A 21,461-nucleotide genomic window follows, 5' to 3' on the forward strand; every position below is an offset into this window, starting at 1 on the left:
GAATACAATTATAACATGATTAAAAACAGAACAATGTAAGTTTGATTAGCAGCTCGAAAATCATCTTCAATCTTTAAATATAAAATCCAAGGCTTCCATTTCAAATTCACAATCACAAAACAAGAGTTTTACAAGTATTCAGTGGAATTACACTGTAGTTCCAAACTTACTTTAAATAAATTTGTTAACTATAGTGAAAATGTGATAAACTTCCGAAGTTCCATTTTTGACACTGATATTTCAATTCTATCCATTTATAAGTCCCAGTCAGAGCACTGCACAGAGAATTCCAATGCAGCCTTATGAAGAGTTCTTTGAGATCTTCCACAGAGATTACAGATATAATAACATTTCAGAATACTGCTCTTTTCCCCATAAATTAAAATTCTTCAGCATACTCCTTTTTAAATACAATTCATTTTTTTAATGTTTCATGTCAGAGAATTTATTAAAAGAACAGAATACATTTACAATAATTATCCCACCAGTGCGAAATTTGTTACTTCTCTCGGAATTGTTTTGCATTCTGGACACTTCATTCCATCAAGAATTGCATTTCCTTTAATCCTGCGTAGCTTCTTAACAAAAGATTCAAAGATAAAAAGTTAATGGTTTACAGATAGAAATGTAACTTACCACATTAATACACGACAGTATTACTAGGTCAGTGCAAGTTTATCTGGAAACCATTTTAAATTTAGAACTAAATAGCAACTGAAATTTTGTAAATTAGCTTGATTGTGAATGAGTTTCAAAGGAATATCAGCTTCAGAATTCTATAGCACTTGCACATTTTTTGACTTTTTAAAAAGTGAAAAATACATTTTAAAAAAGTCAAGACTGAAATTTCATTTTTACAAAGGAAACAATGCCAGGAAAGAGTAAAGATCCTCCTGAAGTACATGTTTGAATTTCTCAACCCTCAAAAAGGGTGGTGAATCATGATCAACTCTTGAAAACATACAGAAGATAAATCATTCATGTTTGTGTGACCGAAAATCCAAATTTCAGTTACGATGCTGCCACCATTTCTTGTTTCGGTGTGTTTTTAACTGGCTCTTTTCCTGTTAAAGAAAAAAAAAAGTTAATTCCCCAACTGAATTGTCTTGAAAGAATATAACTTTTAAAATCTACATGAGACACAAACTAAACTGTACCTGAATGTTGGAATCCAGTGTCAGCATCAACTGTTCCTAGTTCAGAACTATGGTATGCCTCCCTCCACTGTGTCCCAATTTGCCATGGTTCAAACCCACAGACATCGTTTAACTGCATTAGTGTATCATTTCCTATACTCAACACGCCTATTCTGTTAACTAACTCCCAGCAGTCAAAATATTGCTTGGAAGAGCATCACTTGCAGCTCGTTGCACCACCACTTATTTGTAAAGTGGAATCTAACTGGAGAAAGCTTTTAAACATTCAATGAAGTCTACTTATTTGGTAACAGATGTCCAAAAAACAAGACTTGATAAGCACTTGTTTAAAAATAAGGAGCAAATTTAAACACACAGCCTTGAACACAATCTAAAGTCATGTGTTCCTTCTCAAAATAATTTGAATTTAAACAAGAGACAAAACTTGTCTAGATCTAAATTTTTTTAGATTAGATTAGATTCACTACAGTATGGAAATAGGTCTTCGGCCCAACAAATCCACATCAATCCTACGAAGAGTAAGCCACCCTATATTTACCCCTGACTAATGCACCTAACACTATGGGCAATTTAGCATGGCCAATTCACCTAAACAGCACATCTTTGGATTGTGGGAGGAAACTGGAGCACCCAGAGGAAACCCACGCAGACATGAGGAGAATGTGCAAACTGCACACAGACAGTTGCCTGAGGCAGGAATCGAATCCAGGTCCCCAGCGCTGTGAGGCAGCAGTGCTAACCACTGAGTTACCATGCTGCCCCAAACTAAATCCTCTAAATCTTAAATTTCTTCGATATGTGCAGAACCTTTAACATCTCAAGTGAACCAGATTTTTTTTCTCTTATTTTCCCCTGTCAAATATCTGTCATTTCAAACCATTTTGGGCCTTTATTGACAGACATAGTAGTTGGAAATATTCCATTTACTAACATTTTGCAGATTGTTACTTAAGTGGCTTATAAAAATATTCTTTGCTTCTTTTAAATCCAATCAAAAATGAGTAAACAGTAATAGGTCTCACACAAATTGTGGATAGGAGACAGGTAGACTTCAAATCCCAAATCTACAATAAAAGATTTACGTAAACATCATCCTTGAAAACTCAAATCCAAACCACTTACTAAAGTCACTTACTAGAATCAAAGAATCCCTACAGTGTGGAAGTGGGCCATCAAGCCCACCCTGACCCTCTGAAGACCATCCCACCCAGACCTAACCCCCGATGCTATTCCAGCATCTCCAAAGGCTATTCCACCTGGCTTACACATCCCTGGATACAATGGGCAATTTAGCATAGCCAATGCACCTAACCTGCACAACCCTTTGGATGTGGGAGGACACTGAACACCCAGAGAAAATGGAGACAAGGGAAGAATCTGCAAACTCTAGACAGACAGTTAACCAAGGATGAAATTGAACCCAAGTCACTGGTACTGTAAGGCAGCAATGCTAACCACTGAGCCATCATGCCTGCCCTTGATTCAAACAGTGGGACAATATACACTGGCATCAACAAAGTACAGCTACCCAACAAAAGGTCACAGCTCACCCAAAAGTGATAGACTTTGTCAATATGGACTTTACTAAAGCTTCTAACAAGGTTCTGCATGGTAGACTAATTAGTAAATTTAGATCACATGGGATTCAGGGAAAGCTTGCCAACTGGATACAAAATTGGCTTGATGGTAGGAGCCAGAGGCCGGTGGTGGAGGGGTTCTATTAAGACTGGAGGCCCGTGACCAGCAATGTTCTGCAGGGATCAGTGCTTGGCCCACACTTGTTTGTCATTTATATAAAAGATTTGGATGAGAATTTAGCAGACATGGTTTGTAAGTTTGCAGATGACACCAAAATTAGTGGTATTGGTAACCTTCTTCACTGTTGACAAAGATCCCAAAGGGGTCTTGATCAATTGGGCCAGTGAGGAATGGCAGATGGGGTTTAATTTGGATAAATGAAAGGTATTGCATTTTGGTAAAACAAACAAGGTTGGGACTTATACAGTTAATGGTATGTCCAATGATGGGTAGTGTTGAACTGAGAGGCCTAGGGGTTCAGGTACATAGTTCTTTGAAAGCTGTATCACAGGTAGCTGATGAAGAAGGCGTTTAGCATGCTTGCCATCGCTGCTCAGACCACTGAGTATAGCAGTTGGAACATCATGTTGAGGTTGTACAGGACATTGGTGAGCCCACTTTTGGAGCATGTGTACAGGTCTGTTTGCCCTGCTATGGAAAGGATATTATTGAAAGGCTTGAGTTGTAAGGATGGGCTGGGACGTTTTTCACCAGAGTGTAGGACATTGAGGAGTGACATTATAGAGGTTTTTAAAATCAGAAGGGGCATAAATAAGATGAACAGCAGAGGTCTTTTCCCAAGGGTGGGGAATTCAAAACTAGGAGGTGTATTTTTAAGGTGAGAAGAGAAAGATTTAAAAGGGACCCGAGAGGCAACCTGTTCATTACAAGGATGTTGCAAGGGTTGGAGGATTTGAGCTACAGGGAGAGGCTAAACAGGCTGGGACTGTTTTCCCTGGAGCATCGGAGGCTGAGGGGTGACCTTATAGAGGTTTACTAAATTATGAGGGGCATGGATAGGGTAAATAGGCAAAGTCTTTTCCCTAGGGTCGGGGAGACAAGAAGTAGAGGGCACAGGTTTAGGTGAGAGGGGAAATATATAAAAAAGACCTAAGGGGGATTTGTTTCACTGAGAGGGTGGTATGTGTTTGGAATGAGCTGCCAGAGGATGTGGTGGAGGCTGGTACAATTGCAATATTTAAGAGGCATTTGGATGGGTATATGAATAGGAAGGATTTGGAGGGATACGGGTTGGGTGCTGGCAGTTGGGACTAGATTGGGATGGGATATCTGATCGGCGTGGACGGGTTGGACCAAATGGTCTGTTTCCATGCTGTACATCTCTATGACTCGATACATGGAATGAACTGTCAGAGGAAGTGGGAGATGCAGGTACAGTAACGACATTTAAAATACATTTGGATAGGTACAAGAGGAAAAGTTTAGAGGGATATGGGTCACATGGGATTAATTTAGTTTCGGAAATGTTGTTGGCATGGAAAAGTTGACCGAAGGGTCTGTGTCCATACTGTATAACTCTGTGGTCCTGTGGAACTCCTTCCCTAATAGCATTGTGGGTGAACGTATATCAATAATTCATGAAGCAGACCACCACCTTTTCATGGGCAACATCCCATGAATGAATTTTTACAAATTACAGTGAGTGACACCTCAGCTAATATTGGGCCATTATTTGGTATGGCAAGGTAATTGACTTGGTCGTCATGTTTTTTTCTTTCATGGGATGTAGGCTTCAGTGGCTCAGGCAGTATTTACTGTCGACCCTTACATACCCTTGAGAAAGTAGTGGTGAGTTACTTCATGAACTACTACAGTTAATTTGATGTAAGCAAATCCACAATCTACTAGAAAATGCTATTAGAAAAAAAAAGTGTCTCACCAACTGGGACTCCGTGACAATGAAGGAGCAGAGATATTTTTCCAAGTTAGAATGAAGAGTGGCTTGGAATGGAACTTGCAGACAGTGCTATGCCATGTATCCATTGCCCTTATTCTTCTGAATGTTAGTGGTCATAACTTTGTAATGTGCTGTCTAAGGAGCCTTGGATAATTTCGACAGTGCATATTCTCAAAGATACACACTGCTACTATGATTCATCACGGGTAGGACTGGATATTTGCTGCTTCCTGCAGCCCTCCTGAACCTTTACTGAACCAGGGTTGATCTCCTGGCTTGATTATAATGGCACAGTTGAGATATGCCGGCCCAGGAGGTTGCAAATTGTGTTGTAGCGTGATTCTGCTACTGCTGCTGATGGCCCACAGCACGTCACAGATCTCACCGATGAGTTGCTAGGTCTATTCAATGTCTGTTCCATTTAGCATGGTTATAGTACCACAGAGCACAATGCAGGCTTTGCTTAATGTGGAGAGAGGACATTGTCGCCACTAGTTCCTCCCAGTACACTAGTTGGGTGAATGGATTACTAGTCCAGTGACAATAATAGTGCTTCAATTGCCTCCCAATAATTTAAAATTATTGGAATGGCAATCCACTGAAAGAGAATTTATGTTACAATTAGACAAGTCTAGGACCTGAAAGAACACAGCAAATGTCTCTTCACAATTCTTCAATCCGGTTGATTAATGGGTCAAGAAGAGAGAAGCAAATGTAAATTAAATGAATGAATCCAATGTTGAATCAGACACAGTAAGAGAATAAAAGACATAATAATTCAAAGAAAGAGGAAACTAGAATTTTCAACAATTTGAATCTGAAGAAATGAGATTTCACACTTGTAAAAGTTCATTTTCTGTGCTACAGAGAATGATTATTCTAGTGTTAAAGAATGGACTGGATTTGATTCTGAGCTTAAGTTTTTAATCTGCTGTGCTTATGACTCAATGCATTTGAACACCACAGCAGGGCAACTCAGGAACATGAACAATCGTGCTTAATCATACACATTTGCCCCTCATCGGAGGTTGATGTACCATTTATGCATCAATAGCCATACTATTCTGACAAATTATAAATCCCTAGAATTTTGATACAATGTTAAGACAAATAAATAATTGAAAGAATAAAAGATATTGCCCCTACATATAATCAAACACGATATACGAACCATTATAAAGCTACACCTTCACTTTGCCTCTATCAAAATACACGCCAAAATCTACTCAGAATAAAAATCCTGATGGTCCTTTCTGGAGCTCATACTACTGACAGAGTTTCAACCACTAACCATGCACATCAGAAATTTGCAGGTATACACGATATACCATTTACTGTTCATTAACTTTTTAAATAGGGTAAATGAAAATTACTTCATTCAAGAAAACTACATAGAATAAATATAGTATTTAAAATCAAGTAAACCAGTTCTTTAAATTTAAAGAATTTCCACAAAACTGAATTCAGCTTGTAAATGATAAATCACATGCATACCTTTTTCTTTTGCAGATATATTTGGCAGTGGCTCTGCAGGAACTTCTGGTAGTTCAACGTCTTCCTGAAAGATTAAAATAAATCATTTTTAATAGTAACTGATTCCTAAGAAGACATCAGAAATTTGTATTTCCGGCAAAAGATTTAAGAAGAATATGTACCCAGGCTGTAAAATATAAATTCACAATTGAAGGGAGAACATGTATAACTGTGGTCAGCAGCGAAGGAACAGCATGTGTGACTCTCTTCATTTTCCATGACCATAGATTTCTTGCAACCTGCTGTCACTGGGCATCTAGTCTACCATGGCCCTCTCTGGTCAAGTAATGGGTGGCATGGTGGCTCAGTGATTGTCTGTCTCACAGCACCAGGGACCCGGGTTCGAATTCACTCTCTGGCGACTGTCTGTGTGGAGTTTGCACATTCTCCCTATATCTGAGTGGGTTTCCTCCCACAATCCAAAGATGTGCAGGTTAGGTGAATTGGCCATGCTAATTTGCCCATAGTGTTAGGTGCATTAGTCAGGGGTGAAGTAGGGGAATGGGTCACTCTTCAGAGAGTCGTTGTGGACTTGTTGAGCCAAATGGCCTGTTTTCATACTGTAGGGGGTCTATCTAATCTAAATATAAGCTGAATTTTTAGACTTCATTGGTCTAGGAATTTCAATATTTGCAGCCAACTTGCCAATTCTCCACCCAGTATAGGGTTTGACTTAGCTGTAGCTCCAAATTCTAATCGTGAGAATCAGACAGCCTCTTCCTTGATTTGTTACATCCAAAAGCTTACACCTTCTCAGCTTCACATAACACCTTCAAGATTTTAATCAAGCACTTCTGGTCTGGAACTTCTAAATTTATCTCCTTACTCTGAGGTAAACTGTTTTTAACTACTTCTGAACTAACCTCTTTCTTTCTCAGAAACTGTATTGCACATATAGCCTTAGCTAAGAGCCCTGCAAAACTGCTTAAACTGGAACTAAAGAAAACTATTTTTCAATGTTGTCGTGTTTCCCCAAGTGCAAAGAAGTTCCTGAACCTTGTGTAAGCTAATACATCACACTGTTTACTTGTTTCACTCAAACCTTTCCAATGTAAACCAATTTCCAAAAGACTCCAAAGCCACACACTGTTTTTAAATAAAGACATAACTGCCTCAACAATACTTATAAGTTAATAATTCAACACTTTTAGACACACAGATAATCAATATGCCACTAGTTCACATTAAAAAGTCCAAACTCAAAATAAATTTTTTACAATATGTGTTTCAGAACTTACATCACTCTTTGCAGCACAACTTGTGGAGAGTTGCAGCAAGGTAAAGTAAGTAACATGTATTTAGTTACATGTGTGGGATCTTTGGATGTTGCTGCCTAATAATGATTAGAAGTCCAGAGAACCTTAATTATCATAGAATCCCTACAGCTTGGAAGCAGGTCATTCGGCCCATTGAGTCCAGACCAACCCTCCAAAAAGCATCCCATCTAGACCCATCCTTCCTCCCTATCCCTTTAACCCTGCATTTTCTTATGGCTAATCCACCTAGCCTGCACATCTTTAACTGTGGGAGGAAACCAGGACACCCAGAGGAAACCCACACGGACACAGGGACAATGGGCAAACTCCACTCAGATGATCACCCAAGGGTTGCATCAAACCCGGATTCCTGGTGCTGTGAGGCAGCAGCACTAACCACTGAGCCACCATACTGCCAATTATTTTTAGCTCAAAGTCCACGCAAATGTCTTCACAAGGTTAAACTGAAATTCTTATTGAAAATGAAATTGATTATTAAAAATGAAGATTTTACCAAAATTAGTTAAAATGAACAAGTTTTTATTTACCCAAATGGTTAGAGCAGCAGATTAGTCAGGGTTAAAAATCCATTCAATAGTTTTAGACAACAAAGTGTGCATGACTGTGACACACTATAGGAATGGCTCTCATAAGACAGAAGTTTAGTTTATGCTTGGATGATGATAGTAACAAGGTGGGAGAGGTGGTTGCATTCAGACGATGGCAAACATTAGGTGATCTTAATTGTTCAGTAACTAGACGAATACATATCCTCACCTGAGTTATAGCATCTAGTTCAGCCAGAATGGCATCCTCATCTTCTTGGGATATTCCTCCAGCTAGAATGTCATCAATTTGCTGAAATAACAAAAAGCCATTGTTTTAAAAACACATTTGCAACCTTTCATTATTATGTTTTGATCCTTCATTCATAGACGTTAGTAGAATTCAAACTGTATCATATTGCTCACCCTCTGGTATTCAACAGCTTCTTGAGTCTCATCCATTATTCTTTCTACTTCTTCAATAGACATAATCTAAAAGAAAAAAGATTTCTTCAATACTACCATACTATTTTAAGAACTTGAACATTATAACTCATGTATATTAACAGGAAAATAACTTTGCCTGAACTGAGCTGAAGAATTTTATAATGATAAATCAATCTGAAACAAAATAGCTTTTCTCATTTGCAATCTATCCAAGTGTTGAAAGAACCTATCTGGTTCACTAATGTTATCGTTTTCCAGTTTGGCTTACTTATGACTCCAAATCCACAGCAGTATGGTTGACTCTGAATTGCTATTCTAAGCAGGGTAGCATACCACTTAGTTGAATCAAATTGCCACAGATAAAGCTGTTCATGTATCTGTGGATCTCCCTCCAATGCATGGGTAGTATCAGTTTAAGAAAGCAATGAATGCTAGCCTTGCTAGTGATGTACACGTCCCAAGAATAAACCAAAGACAGTGCAAGAGATTTCCACAATGCAGAAGTCATCACTACTTTCCACAGATATACCTCGTGCATTTTCTGAAGACAGCTGTTTCCAATCTTAAGTCCTTCCAAAACTTTCATTTCTATTTGAGTAAATTCAATGTCTTGAACCTTTAAAATCAAACACAAATAAGCAGCATTATTTTCATACCTCAAAAAGGTAGACAGGTTTTATTTGTTACAGTAAGCAAGACCTGCATTAACAGATGGACAGAAGAGGCAGTAATTAGTCAGCAGGGAGTATCAGCTTTATCATTGCAAAGGAGACAATTATGAAACATTCTTGGTCACTTGGCCATTATGAAACACATTAAATGAACTCATTCACCAGCATATCAAAAAGCAACATGATCCATTTGTGTGTGTTCATGAAGACGAAGAACGCTACTGCTTGGTGACAACTTGCCTTTTCCAAAATCCAGTGATTTAAACCATCTCCAAAACTGACGTGATTACCCACAATGCAAAATGATCTGTGTTTGCACAGACAGTGCCACTGTGGTCACCTGGCTGCAATAGGAAGTGCTTGTACACGTGCCATTTGCATGAGCGTGTTCTGGGTGCAGCAACACCATCATTACCATCATTAGCACAGGTACTATTGTCAAAGAATCCAGGTAAGCGAAGAAGCAGCTGAGTCCACAGTCCAAGCAGGACAAAGGCCAGAACCAAGACTGGGAGCTGAGAGGGCAGTACCAGGAGACAGCCACCTTTTGTTTTACCTGGAAATAAAGACTGAGTGGCCACAGGGGGAGTGGGAGCGATAATAAATTCTGTCGAGAAGGAAGATCAGTTTCAAAGTAAACTGTATATTTGATTGCACTGCAGATTTGATTTTACAACCAAGCAGTTGCTTCCATACCTTGAGAATGGGTCAGCTTTCATTCTTTTCTTTGTAGCACCTAAAGTTGGTATTCATAGGATATGCTGCCCCCATGCACATAATATTATTCACAAATAGCCACTCTGTGTGAATGACAAATTAAGGTAATTTCTGTATTTCACACTAGTGCTGACTAGGATTTATAGGTCATTCTGCTATAACGCATGTTTCTTCAATGCAAATTGGCTGTAATGCAATTGACAAATAGGGGCCGTTGTTTCTTAAGCAGAGCCACTGCATTGCCAATACTAAGTGCTACTTTTATTGTGCGATTTTTATATAGCACAAGAACGCAACCATTGCGTTGTAGAAGAACTGCCTGTGGACTGAGTCTAGTCACAAACATCTTATACAAAACAATTATAGATTCTCATACTGATCAGCAGTATTTTCTAAATGGCAAAAAGACAGAAACTATAGAAGAACTGAGAGATTAGGAGATCCAAATACAAAAATCACTTACATTTTTTTGTATGGGTCCAATAGTTTTAAAGATTAGTAACATGCAGCCTTTATCTGAAGCAGATGTGGCCAGACTCCACCTGTGTCGTTCTAGGGTATTTTTTAAACCACTGCTTTTTTAAAACAGGGGTCCAGCATACAAACTTATTTTAATGTGGTCTGTCTGTTCTGACAAACTCAGGCCATACCTCTTCAAACAAACAGTGAAGATATTGCAGCAGACATCCCTAACATTAGCTTATCTAGTTCGAAACTTTTAGCAAGAGAGTCTCTGTCTCATGACTCCTGAGGTCACTACCACAGCATACCTTACAAGCTCATCTGCATATCCTTAAACCCTAGTACTACATCACTTAGTTTTAAATACTTAGCTTTGTTTTTGTTTTATATAATCTTAAGGTCTAAAGAATTAGTTAGAGCTAAGAGAACTGATCTGAGTAAGAAGATGTCGAGAAGAAAACAAGTTTAAACATAAAAGCAGGGGACAGGGATGACAGAGGCATGTACTAAGCACAAGAATAAAGAAAGAAGTATGAAAGTGATGAAGAAAGAAACAGACCAAGAGAATAGAAGGAGAATGAAGTGAGGGCTGGTAAAACGAGGCGGCAAGGGACAGAATTTCCATAGAAATAAGGAGAATATGCCTGCAAGATAATCTTACATTCCTAGTAAACTCAGATAGGGTGTGTTCACAAATCTGATACATTTGTTACCCAAAGCAGAAGCCTTTTCCTTACCATTTTCTCAAGGTTGCCAATCTGAACTTCAGTTTTATCAAGAAGTTGCTCCTGATATCGTTTCTTCTTGAGCAGAAGTTTGGCTTTACTGAAGAAGAAAAGAAAGTGTTAAATAATGGCATTCAGATCTTAAAACCTTGCTGAGCTGGTGCCAGTTCACCTATGTATGTTCATGGGTGCACGTGAGCAAATATTTATCACGGTCCCTTCCTCCCAGTATAGTGCTTTAGAAATCCTTACTTCATGTCAACATCTATCTTATTGACGAACACGAATGAGAATTCATCAGGATATAGATCCAAAGCTTTGGTCTCTGATTCATTTAAATGAATGCAGAAATAGAGGCACATATGGAAGTTTGCAAATGGCCTTGAAATAGGTAGCACAATACAGTAAATGGTGTAGATTTGTGCAAAAGTTGCAAAGGGACATGGATAGATTGAGAGTAGTATGGACCTCAACATGAAAAAGTATAAGATCATCATAGTGACTTAAAAACAACTGATCAGCAGTATTTTCTAAATGGCAAAAAGACAGAAACTATAGAAGAACTGAGAGATTAGGAGATCCAAATACAAAATCACTTAAATTATTTTTGTATGGGTCCAATAGTTTTAAAGATTAGTAACATGCAGCCTTTATCTGAAGCAGATGTGGCCAGACTCCACCTGTGGCAATGCATTAGTTTTACATAAAGCACCTTAGGGAGAATACTGCTATCATCCTTGTAGAAACTATATGAAATTTCACATAAAGAACATAAGAAATGAGCAGAAAGTTCCTCCACCATTCAGAAAGATCATGGCTGATCTGATATGACTGGAACTTCACTTTCTTGCCTATACACCATGCCACTTAACTCCCTCATCAATAAAACATCTGTCAAACTCAGCCTTAAGTATCTTCAGTAACCTGCCTTTCACTACTCTGGGGAATAATTCCAAACACAAACAACACTAAGAAATTCATCCTTATTTCCGTCTTAAATGGGAGATCCCTATTTTGAAACCATGCCCCAGCATTTGAAATACATCTGGGTAATAGCTAATTTGCCCCTGAAAATTCAATTACAGGGAGACCACAGAAAAGGTATCCCTGTTTGAGAAAGAGACAAAATCAATGAGGAGTTGCTCCTTCAATTAGAGATCCCGCCGTGCTCTTCCCCCCCCCCCCACCCCCCTCACAGTCCTTTCTCTACTTTCTCAAATCATAGGTCCCATCCATCTCTCACTCTTGCTGCTCCTACTCAGAGAGAATAAGGGATTGGAGCAGCATTAAGGGTGGGGGAGAGAGAGAACCTGTGATTGCAAGTACTGTGGCCTATCCAAGGCCCATCTTGCAGGAAAATCTCAGGAGGCCAGACCAACAGGGTGTATAGAGAGGTGAGTATTCAACAGAGCCAAAACCAATGGTTGGGGTTAGATTCAGTTTTGGGAGGTGGTTAGCGTACTGGTTTTTGGTGCAGTGTAATGCCAACTACGTGGGCTCATTTCCTGCACTCGCTGAGGTCACCATAAAGGTCCTGTTTCTCAGCCTCACTGCTTGCCCCACTAGTGATGACCCTTGGGTTAAACTTACCATCAGTCATCTCTCCCCTTATTTGGTAAGGCCACACTGGGAGAACGGTGTGCAATTCTGGTCATGCTGCTACAGGAAGGATGTTATTAACTATGAAAAGGTGTAAAAGGTTTACAAGAACGTTCCCAAGAGGAGGCTGGGACTTTTTTCCCTGGAGCGTAGGAGGCTGAGGAGTGATCTTACAGAGGTTTATAAAATCATGAGGGGCATAGATAAGGTGAATAGCAAGGGTCTTTTCCCTAGGGTAGGGTAGACCTAGTCCAGTCCAAAATTAGAGGGCATGGTTTTAAGGTGAGAGGGACCCAAGGGACAACAAAATTACAACATTTAAAAGACATGTGAACAAGTACATGAATAGGAAAGGCTTTGAAGGATATGGGCCAAATCGGCCTGGTTCAGTCTGGGAAACCTGGTCAGCACAGTCAAGTTAGGATAAAGAGCCTTTTTCTGTGCTGTGTCTATAACTCTATAAGAGAGCAGCCCTATGGTCCTCTGGGACGATGACGACTGCACCCAGTGTAGAAAACAACAGGCAAGAAATAAAAAGGTGGAAGTGTAAAAATTTAAAGTCAAAGGGTCTTCTCAAAGCCACCACATCTCTCTGAACAGAGCTGAACCACGTATAAAACTAGTTCTGTTCTACAGCCAGGTTCATTCGCAATTTGAAGTTAATACAACAGCAAAATACTGCAGGTTGTGAATTTCATTTGAATTTAATATCAGTTAAACTTCTGCCTCAGAGATCATAATGATGGGGTTTGGTTGATATTTCACTTGGCCTTTTTGCACTTTATGCTCTTTGCACCACCTAGTGGTGGTATTTGTGCAATTCATATCCCAAACTAAAAGCTCACTGAATATTCCAAAAGGCACTTATTATTGAACCATCAGGAAAACCGTACGAACAAACTCTCAATAATGTCAAGCAGTTCAACGGAGGGTCCTGAAACAGAACGAATATTGTATATGATGGGAAGAGGAGGAGGAAGAGAAAGTAGACCATAACAATACATTTATAGAAGAAGAGGGACTAATTACAGTGTACTTATGACATACATGCTGTGCCTTCTATTTTTAGATATTCCCCCCAGACAAAAAACATTTTCTCAGCAACAACTCTATCAACTTCCTTCAAAATATTTTAATACCTCACATTTTCCCATATTATATTTAATGTGCCAAACATTTGCCCACTCAAATTACCCATAGCCTTTTGTAGAAACTTTACATCCTCCTCACAACTCCCTTTCCTACCCATCTTCATACCATCAGCAAATTGGGTTATATTAGATGGTCCCTTCATCCAAATCATCAACAGAGATCATAAGTAGTTGAAGACCCAGCCAAAATCCATGCAACAATCTTAGTTACCATTTACTATCCTGAAGATGACCCATTTAGCCAGTCCTCTATCCATGTTAATGTATCATTTCCTACACCATATAAGTTCTTATTTTAAATAATAACATAATGTAGAATGTTATTGAATGCCTTTTGGAAATACAAATACACTACTTCTGCTGATTCCCCTACATCCAGACTGCTTATTTCAGCCTCAAAAGAACTAAATTTGTCAAACACAATTCTTCTTTCACAAATCATCTTGACACTGCCTGAGTGTGTTATTAATTTTATAAATGTACGGCTACTCATATGAAATAATGATTTATAGCATTTTAAAAAGAATGAAACTCTCACAATGACAATGGAAATCAAGCTGCTGGACAAGACTTCATTTTCACCCCCTGACACAGAGAATCTTTACTGTTTGCTCTTTACGTGAATTCTCAGTAGAAAACACAGGCTGACCAACCCAACTGCAATTAGTTTTCTTTTTGTTCATCCCCATGGCAACATCAGATCATATGGTCACTTCTTGGAACCCAAAAATGTCATAACTAGGAGACTGAATGATCCTCAGAGTACATCAAATTTCACCTGGGTTTTAAGGGAGACGTGACATTTAAAGCATCACATTACATTGGCCTTGAAGGGGGAAACAACATATTTTCATTTTCATATCAGGGCTACAAGGATTAAACTTTGAGGGTATTCCACTGATTAGGACTAAAGCAAAATGCTGCAGAGACTAGAAATCTGAAATAAACTTAAAAGTGCTGGAGAGAATTACTGGGCTAGACAGGTATTCACTCGGCTGTGGGAAACAGTTTGACAGTTCGGATGCGAGATCATCAGCCTGAAACATTCATTCTACTTCCCTCTCCGATCTGCTGCTCAATCTGCTGAGTATTCTAACATTTTCTGTTTTTACTGCATAGTTTAGATTTGTACATGCTGGCGTACAGCAGATCGAGTATAACTGAAGTGTTCAAGATTAAAAAAAAGTGATGGTGAGCCAAAATAAAGGGACAGAATGATAAATTTAATGTCAAAGTATTTCTACACACACTATAATGGAAAATTTGCAGTGCTCTCTTCCAAACATCTTCTGAGGCTATAGCAATTAAAATTTCCAAAATGGACATTGATAATTTTGTTTTAAGCAAGTATATCAAAACATTACAGAATAAAGTTGTAGAACAAGTTAGATACAGATAAGCCATGTTTGATTATAATGGAAAGTTAAATTTGATAGGCTGAATGGTTTACTCCTGTTCCTACAATGCAAGGGAAAAGGAATTTTATTTTTAGAAAATGAAAAACTAAACTTTGAAACAGTCAGAAATTCAGCATTTACACTCCCAAAGGTCCTCACGTCACACTGTTTTTCCCTATACACTTAAATACATTAAAACAACTGGAAGATTGATATGGGTTGCCGAAGAATACTATCCTTAACTGATGAACTTCAGAAAGTCAGACGGGGACCCAAGATGGTGGCGATCTAGGAAGATCGCGTTGCAGAACTCCGCACCGCATCGCAAGCGGGACGAAGTCCTAACCCACCCTACCTGGACCACCGCGATGTCCTGGGACTCTGGAAAGGTCATGGAGTCACAGAAAACTGTTAGAGAGCAACTTATCTCTGTTTTCACCATCCAGGGATAGCAAAGAAGGGAGCAGGTACGTCTGAGGCCAAGCCCATGGTCCAACCTAGAAGGATTCTTGGACTCTATTTCCTACCAGGTCCTGGTAAAGGAGCTTGCGAATTCTCGCGACATGTTGGGGAGGCAGATGGAGGAGAAGCTGCTGATGTCTCTCATGCTGCAGATGCATGAACATGGGAGACCTGGAGAAAAGGACGGATGAGATGGAATGCAGGGTCACAGTGATGGAAGCTGATACCAATTCCTCCAAGGATAGGATGCAGGCCCTGGAGACGCAGGTCCATAATTTACTTGACCAGGTTGATGACCTCGCAAACAAGGCAGGAGAAAAATTATTCAGATCATCTGTCTGCCAGAGGGTAAGGAAGGTGGGCGACCGTAGAATGTATCGAGGACTGGTTGCTGAAATTCCTTAACTAGGAGGCTGGAATGAGAAGCTTGAAGATTGGGAGGGCTCAACAGGTCACAGTGTGGAGGTCAAGTTTGGACCAGTGTCATCGTCTTGTCTTGGTGTGGTTTCATTACTATAGAGTGAAGGAGAGAATCGTGGAAGCTTCCAGAATCCAGAGGAAGGATCCAAAGGCCCTAGTTTACAAGGACTCTAAGATCATGTTCTTCCAGGACATCTCAGCGGTGGCTATCCAGAAAAGAAAATCCTATGACGGCATCAAAAAAAGACTGAGGGAGCTCAGAATCCAGTACTCTGAGGTATCCAGCAATGCTTTGGATCACCTCAGATGGATCTATATATCTCTTTGACATGGAAGAGAAGCCAAGAGACTTTATTAACAAATTAACTTAATGTGAACAATTTAGTACATACAAATGTTGTTTGGGTATGTCTTTTCTTTAAAAAAAAGGAGTAAGTCCAGTCAGGGATTTCCTTTCCTATATTTTTATTGGTAACTATCTGGTCTAAACTATGCAGGGAGGTGGTTGGGATATGTACTTTCAATTATACCAAAGGATGGGCGAGGTACTTACATTTTTATTTCAAAATTTCTTTGTTCACATTGTTATTTCATAGCGTATTTTCTTTCTTTTCTGCTTGCGTTTGTGGTGCGGCTCTAGCTAGTCAGAGAGAAAATGGTTGGGATGGCTAGATGCCTACTTATGGGCAGTTTATGCCCGGTTCAGGTATTTATATGCCCGGGTTACAGTACTGGCAGGGGGATGGGAACTCGGGTATTGGGATGCGTAGTTGCCCCCTTTGGGCAGGGGATGAGTTCCCCTATTCAGTGCATTTGGCGCTTTATATGTTGTTTTTTTGGGGGGTTTTGTTGTATATAATCTTTGATAGCTTTGTAATATATAATCTTTGATAGCTTTGTAATTTGTTAATTGTAGTGGTTATAGTTTATATAGTTTTTATGTTCAATGGATCTTGCGACACTAAGGCTTGGAAATTTGTAATTCAAGATCCTCTCAGGAAGGGTTTGGAGGGATATGGGCCGGGTGCTGGCAGGTGGGACTAGATTGGGTTGGGATATCTGCTCGGCATGAACAGGTTGAACTGAAGGGTCTGTTTCCATGTTGTACATTTCTGTGACTCTATGACTCTCTGGAATCTAAATGTTATTGCAGAAGGTTATGGTTAATGACTTAATTAAATGGTATACTTGGAACATCAAGAGGAGTCACTCACCAATTAAAAGGAAAAAGGTACTCTTGACTCTTAGAAAGGAAAAGGTAGATATTGCTTTATTACAGGAGACACACTTGGATGATAGGGAGCATTTGAAACTAGCAGAACGGCTTTGATTGTGTTTACTTTTCATCTTTTAATACCAGTAGTAGGCAATGGTTGTGTTGGTTAAGCGGAATCTTTGGACAGGTTGACCAAAGGCCCCCACGATACCCTCTGTACAAAGTAAACAATTAGTGCATCTGTGTGTGGAGTTAGGATTGGTGAACATCTGGAGGCATTTCCAACCTAGAGACAGGGATTTTACATTTTTTTCCAATCTGTACAGATGTCACATCAGCATTGATTTTTTTTTTCTGACCCCTGTGGCAACATTGGACTTGGTGGCATCTTGTACGATTGGTAATATTGTCACCTTTGATCATGCTTCACTGTACCTGTTGGCTAAGATTAAGGATGCTATAGTGGGCCTGAGACACTGGCGAGTGGATCCATTTATCCTTACGGATAATAAGTTTGTGGAGAACTTCTCTAAGGAATTTAGGGCATTCCTAGACATTAACTCAGGCTCGGTTAGTAGCCCATCTATCCTTTGGGAAACTGCCAAAGCCTAAGCCAGGGGTTAGTTATTTCCTATTTTGCCAGTAGGAAGCAGAAGGGCGAGCAGCAATGTCTCCTTGAAGCACGGATGAAGGCAGCCGAGAAGGCCTACTTTCACAGTTCCTCGTTGGTCAAGTTACAGAGGATTATGGTGGTCTACATTGAATTCCGCGCTCACACAGACAGCAAAGAAGGAACTTCCTTTCGCAAAACAAAGGTTATATGAGCATGTTGACAAACTGGCCAAATACCTTGCGTATCTCGCCAGGAAAAGGAGTGTCTCTCAAGCCATTATGTCAATTAGGGAAGGGTCTGGGAACCTAACATGTGATTCCAAAAAGACTAATGTGGCATTCCAGAGATTTTACTCGAAATTATACCAATCTGAGGTTTGTGAGGAGAAGCAGGCCAAGATGGAGTCCTTTTTCAAGGATCTAGTGTTCCCAGGTGTGACCCCCGAATAAGAGTCTTTTCTCAATGCCCCCTTAACAGAGCAAGAGGTGCAGGAGGCTGTGAAGCAGCTTCAGATTGGAAAGGTGACTGGTCCTGACTTCTCAGCGAATTTGTTAAGGAACTTATAAGCATATTGTCAGGCTCAATGCTCAACATGTTTAATGACTCATACAGTCATGATCGTCTCCCGCCATCTCAGAGACCAATATTTCACTTAATCTTAAAAAAAAGGAAGGTCCCAGAGGACCGTGCTTCTTACAGGCCCATTTCACACTTAAATGTTGACTTTAAAGTCCTCTCTAAGACGCTTGCGTTAAGGCTGGAAACTGTGCTACCTTCTATTGTTAAAGAGGACCAGACAGCCATACTTTTAAAGGTTTAGATGGAGAGGAATTTCTTAAGTGCGTACAAGACAATTTTCTGATTCAGTATGTGGATGTACCCACTAGAGAAGGTGCAAAACTTGACCTACTCTTGGAAAATAAGGCAGGGCAGCTGACTTAGGTGTCAGTGGGGGAGCACTTTGGAGCCAGCGACCATAATTCCATTTGTTTTAAAATAGTGATGGAAAAGAATAGACCAAATCTAAAAGTTGAATTCTAAAACTGGAGAAAGGCCAATTTTGACGGTATTAGGCAAGAACTTTCAAAAGCTGATTGGAGGCAGACGTTCTCAGGTAAAGGGCCGGCTGGAAAATGGGAAGCCTTCAGAAATGAGATAACAAGAATCCAGAGAAAGTATATTCCTGTCAGGGTGAAAGGGAAGGCTGGTAGGTATAGAGAATGCTGGATGACGAAAGAAATTGAGGGTTTGGTTAAGAAAAAGAAGAAAGCATATGTCAGGTATAGACAGGATAGATCGAGTGAATCCTGAGAAGAGTATAAAGAAAGTAGGAGTATACTTAAGAGGGAAATCAGGAGGGCAAAACAGGGGCATGAGATAACTTTGTCAAATAGAATCAAGGAGAATCCAAAGGGTTTTTACAAATATAATAAGGACAAAAGGGTAACTAGGGAGAGAATAGGGTCCCTCAAAGATCAGCAAGGCGGCCTTTGTGTGGAGCCACAAAAAATGGGGGAGTTACTAAATGAATATTTTGCATCAGTATTTACTGTGGAAAAGGATATGGAAGATATACACTGTAGGGAAATAGATGGTGACATCTTGCAAAATGTCCAGAATACAGAGGAGGAAGTGCTGGATATCTTGAAATGGTTAAGGGTGGATAAATCCCCAGGACCTGATCAGGTGTACCCAAGAACTCTGTGGGAAGCTAGAGAAGTGATTGCTGGGCCTCTTGCTGAGATATTTGTATCATTGATAGTCACAGATGAGGTGCTGGACTGGAGGTTGGCAAACATGGTGCCACTGTTTAAGAAGGGCAGTAAAGCCAAGCCAGGGAACTATAGACCGGTGAGCCTGACCTCGGTGGTGGGCAAGTTGTTGGAGGGAATCCTGAGGGACAGGATGTACATGTATTTGGAAAGGCAAGGACTGATTCGGGATAGTCAACATGGCTTTGTGCATGGGAAATCATGTCTCACAAACTTGACTGAGTTTTTTGAAGTAGCAAAGAGGATTGATGAGGGCATAACAGTGAACATGATCTATATGGACTTCAGTAAGGCATTCGACAAGGTTCCCCATGGGAGACTGATTAGCAAGATTAGATCACCAAAACTGGAGGTGTAGTGGACAGCGAAGAGGGTTACCTTAGATTACAACAGGATCTGGACCAGTTGGGCCAATGGGTTGAGAAGTGGTAGATGAAGTTTAATTCAGATAAATGCGAGGTGCTGCATTTTGGGAAAACAAATCTTAGCAGGACGTGGGGAGTGTTGCTGAACAAAGAGACCTTGGAGTGCAGGTTCATAGCTCCTTGAAAGTGGAGTCGCAGATAGATAGGATAGTGAAGAAAGCGTTTGGTATGCTTTCCTTTATTGGTCAGAGTATTGAGTACAGGAGTTGGGAGGTCATGTTGCAGCTGTACAGGACATTGGTTAGGCCACTGTAGGAATATTGCGTGCAATTCTCTTCTTCCTATCGGAAAGATGTTGTGAAACTTGAAAGGGTTCAGATAAGGATGTTGCCAGGGTTGGAGGATCTGAGCTACAGGGAGAGGCTGAACAGGCTGGAGCGTCAGAGGCTGAGGGGTGACCTTATAAAGGTTTACAAAATTATGAGGGGCATGGATAGGATAAATAGGCAAAGTCTTTTCCCTGGGATCAGGGAATCCAGAACTAGAGGGCATAGGTTTAGGGTGAGAGGGGAAAGATATAAAAGAGACCTAAGGGGCAATGTTTTCATGCAGAGGATGGTATGTGTATGGAATGAGCTGCCAGAGGATGTGGTGAAGGCAGGTACAATTGCAAGATTTAAGAGGCATTTGGATGGGTATATGAATAGGAAGGGTTTGGAGGGATGTGGGCTGGGTGCTGGCAGCTGGGACTAGATTGGGTTGGGATATCTGATCGGCATGGACGGGTTGGACCAAAGGATCTGTTTCCATGCTGTACATCTCTATGACAGGCTTCATAAAGGGCCACAGATCCTCCAATAACATGAGGTGGCTGCTTAATGTAATTCAAGTATGTCAACAACAATCAATACAGTGATTGGTGATTTCTCTAGATGCAGAAAAGGCATTTGACAGTTGAGTGGCTGTACCTTTTTTATACTCTCGAGCGGTTGGCTTGGGCGAAGTTTTTATAGGATGGATAAAGGTTCTCTATAGTGATCCACTCACTGCGGTCATCACCAATAGGATACGATCAAGTAATTTTAGCATTTTTAGGGGTAGCCAATAGGGCTGTCTGTCCCCTTTCGCCACTTCTTTTTACATTGACTGAACCATTGGCAGAGGCCATTCGTGGGGATCCCAATATATCGGCTCCAGAAATGGGGCCAAAATGACATAAGATTTCATTGTATGCCGACAATGTCCTTTTTTTTGTCAAATCCAGCAATTTCGGTGCCTCACCTGATACAATGCATCAGCTCGTTTGACACCTTTTTGGGGTATGAAATTAATTTTGCAAAATCAGAAGTATGCCTATGAGTAGTCTTACGAAGGTGCTAGGTCTTGAGGGTGAATCTCAATTCCCATTTCAGTGATCACAGTGATATTTACTTGGACGTATTCATCACTCCAGTTTT

The 21,461-nt window shown here is 40.1% G+C and overlaps 1 protein-coding gene across 1 annotated transcript in view; it reads right to left on the reverse strand.

Annotated features, from left to right (window-relative positions):
* Nucleotides 1-401: 401 nt before the first annotated feature.
* The window catches only part of chmp6b (charged multivesicular body protein 6b), a 35,319-nt gene continuing 14,259 nt past the window's right edge, over nucleotides 402-21,461 (reverse strand). Inside the window, exons 3-8 of the mRNA XM_060844469.1 lie at nucleotides 11,022-11,109; nucleotides 8,964-9,050; nucleotides 8,414-8,479; nucleotides 8,220-8,300; nucleotides 6,148-6,211; nucleotides 402-1,064 (exon numbers count right to left, since the gene is read on the reverse strand). Coding sequence (XP_060700452.1) covers nucleotides 1,012-1,064; nucleotides 6,148-6,211; nucleotides 8,220-8,300; nucleotides 8,414-8,479; nucleotides 8,964-9,050; nucleotides 11,022-11,109 — 439 coding nt within the window. The 3' untranslated portion in view covers nucleotides 402-1,011. The remainder of the gene's footprint in view (nucleotides 1,065-6,147; nucleotides 6,212-8,219; nucleotides 8,301-8,413; nucleotides 8,480-8,963; nucleotides 9,051-11,021; nucleotides 11,110-21,461) is intronic.

The sequence above is a fragment of the Hemiscyllium ocellatum genome, chromosome 25 (assembly GCF_020745735.1).
Source record: "Hemiscyllium ocellatum isolate sHemOce1 chromosome 25, sHemOce1.pat.X.cur, whole genome shotgun sequence".
Taxonomy (NCBI): Eukaryota; Metazoa; Chordata; class Chondrichthyes; order Orectolobiformes; family Hemiscylliidae; genus Hemiscyllium; species Hemiscyllium ocellatum.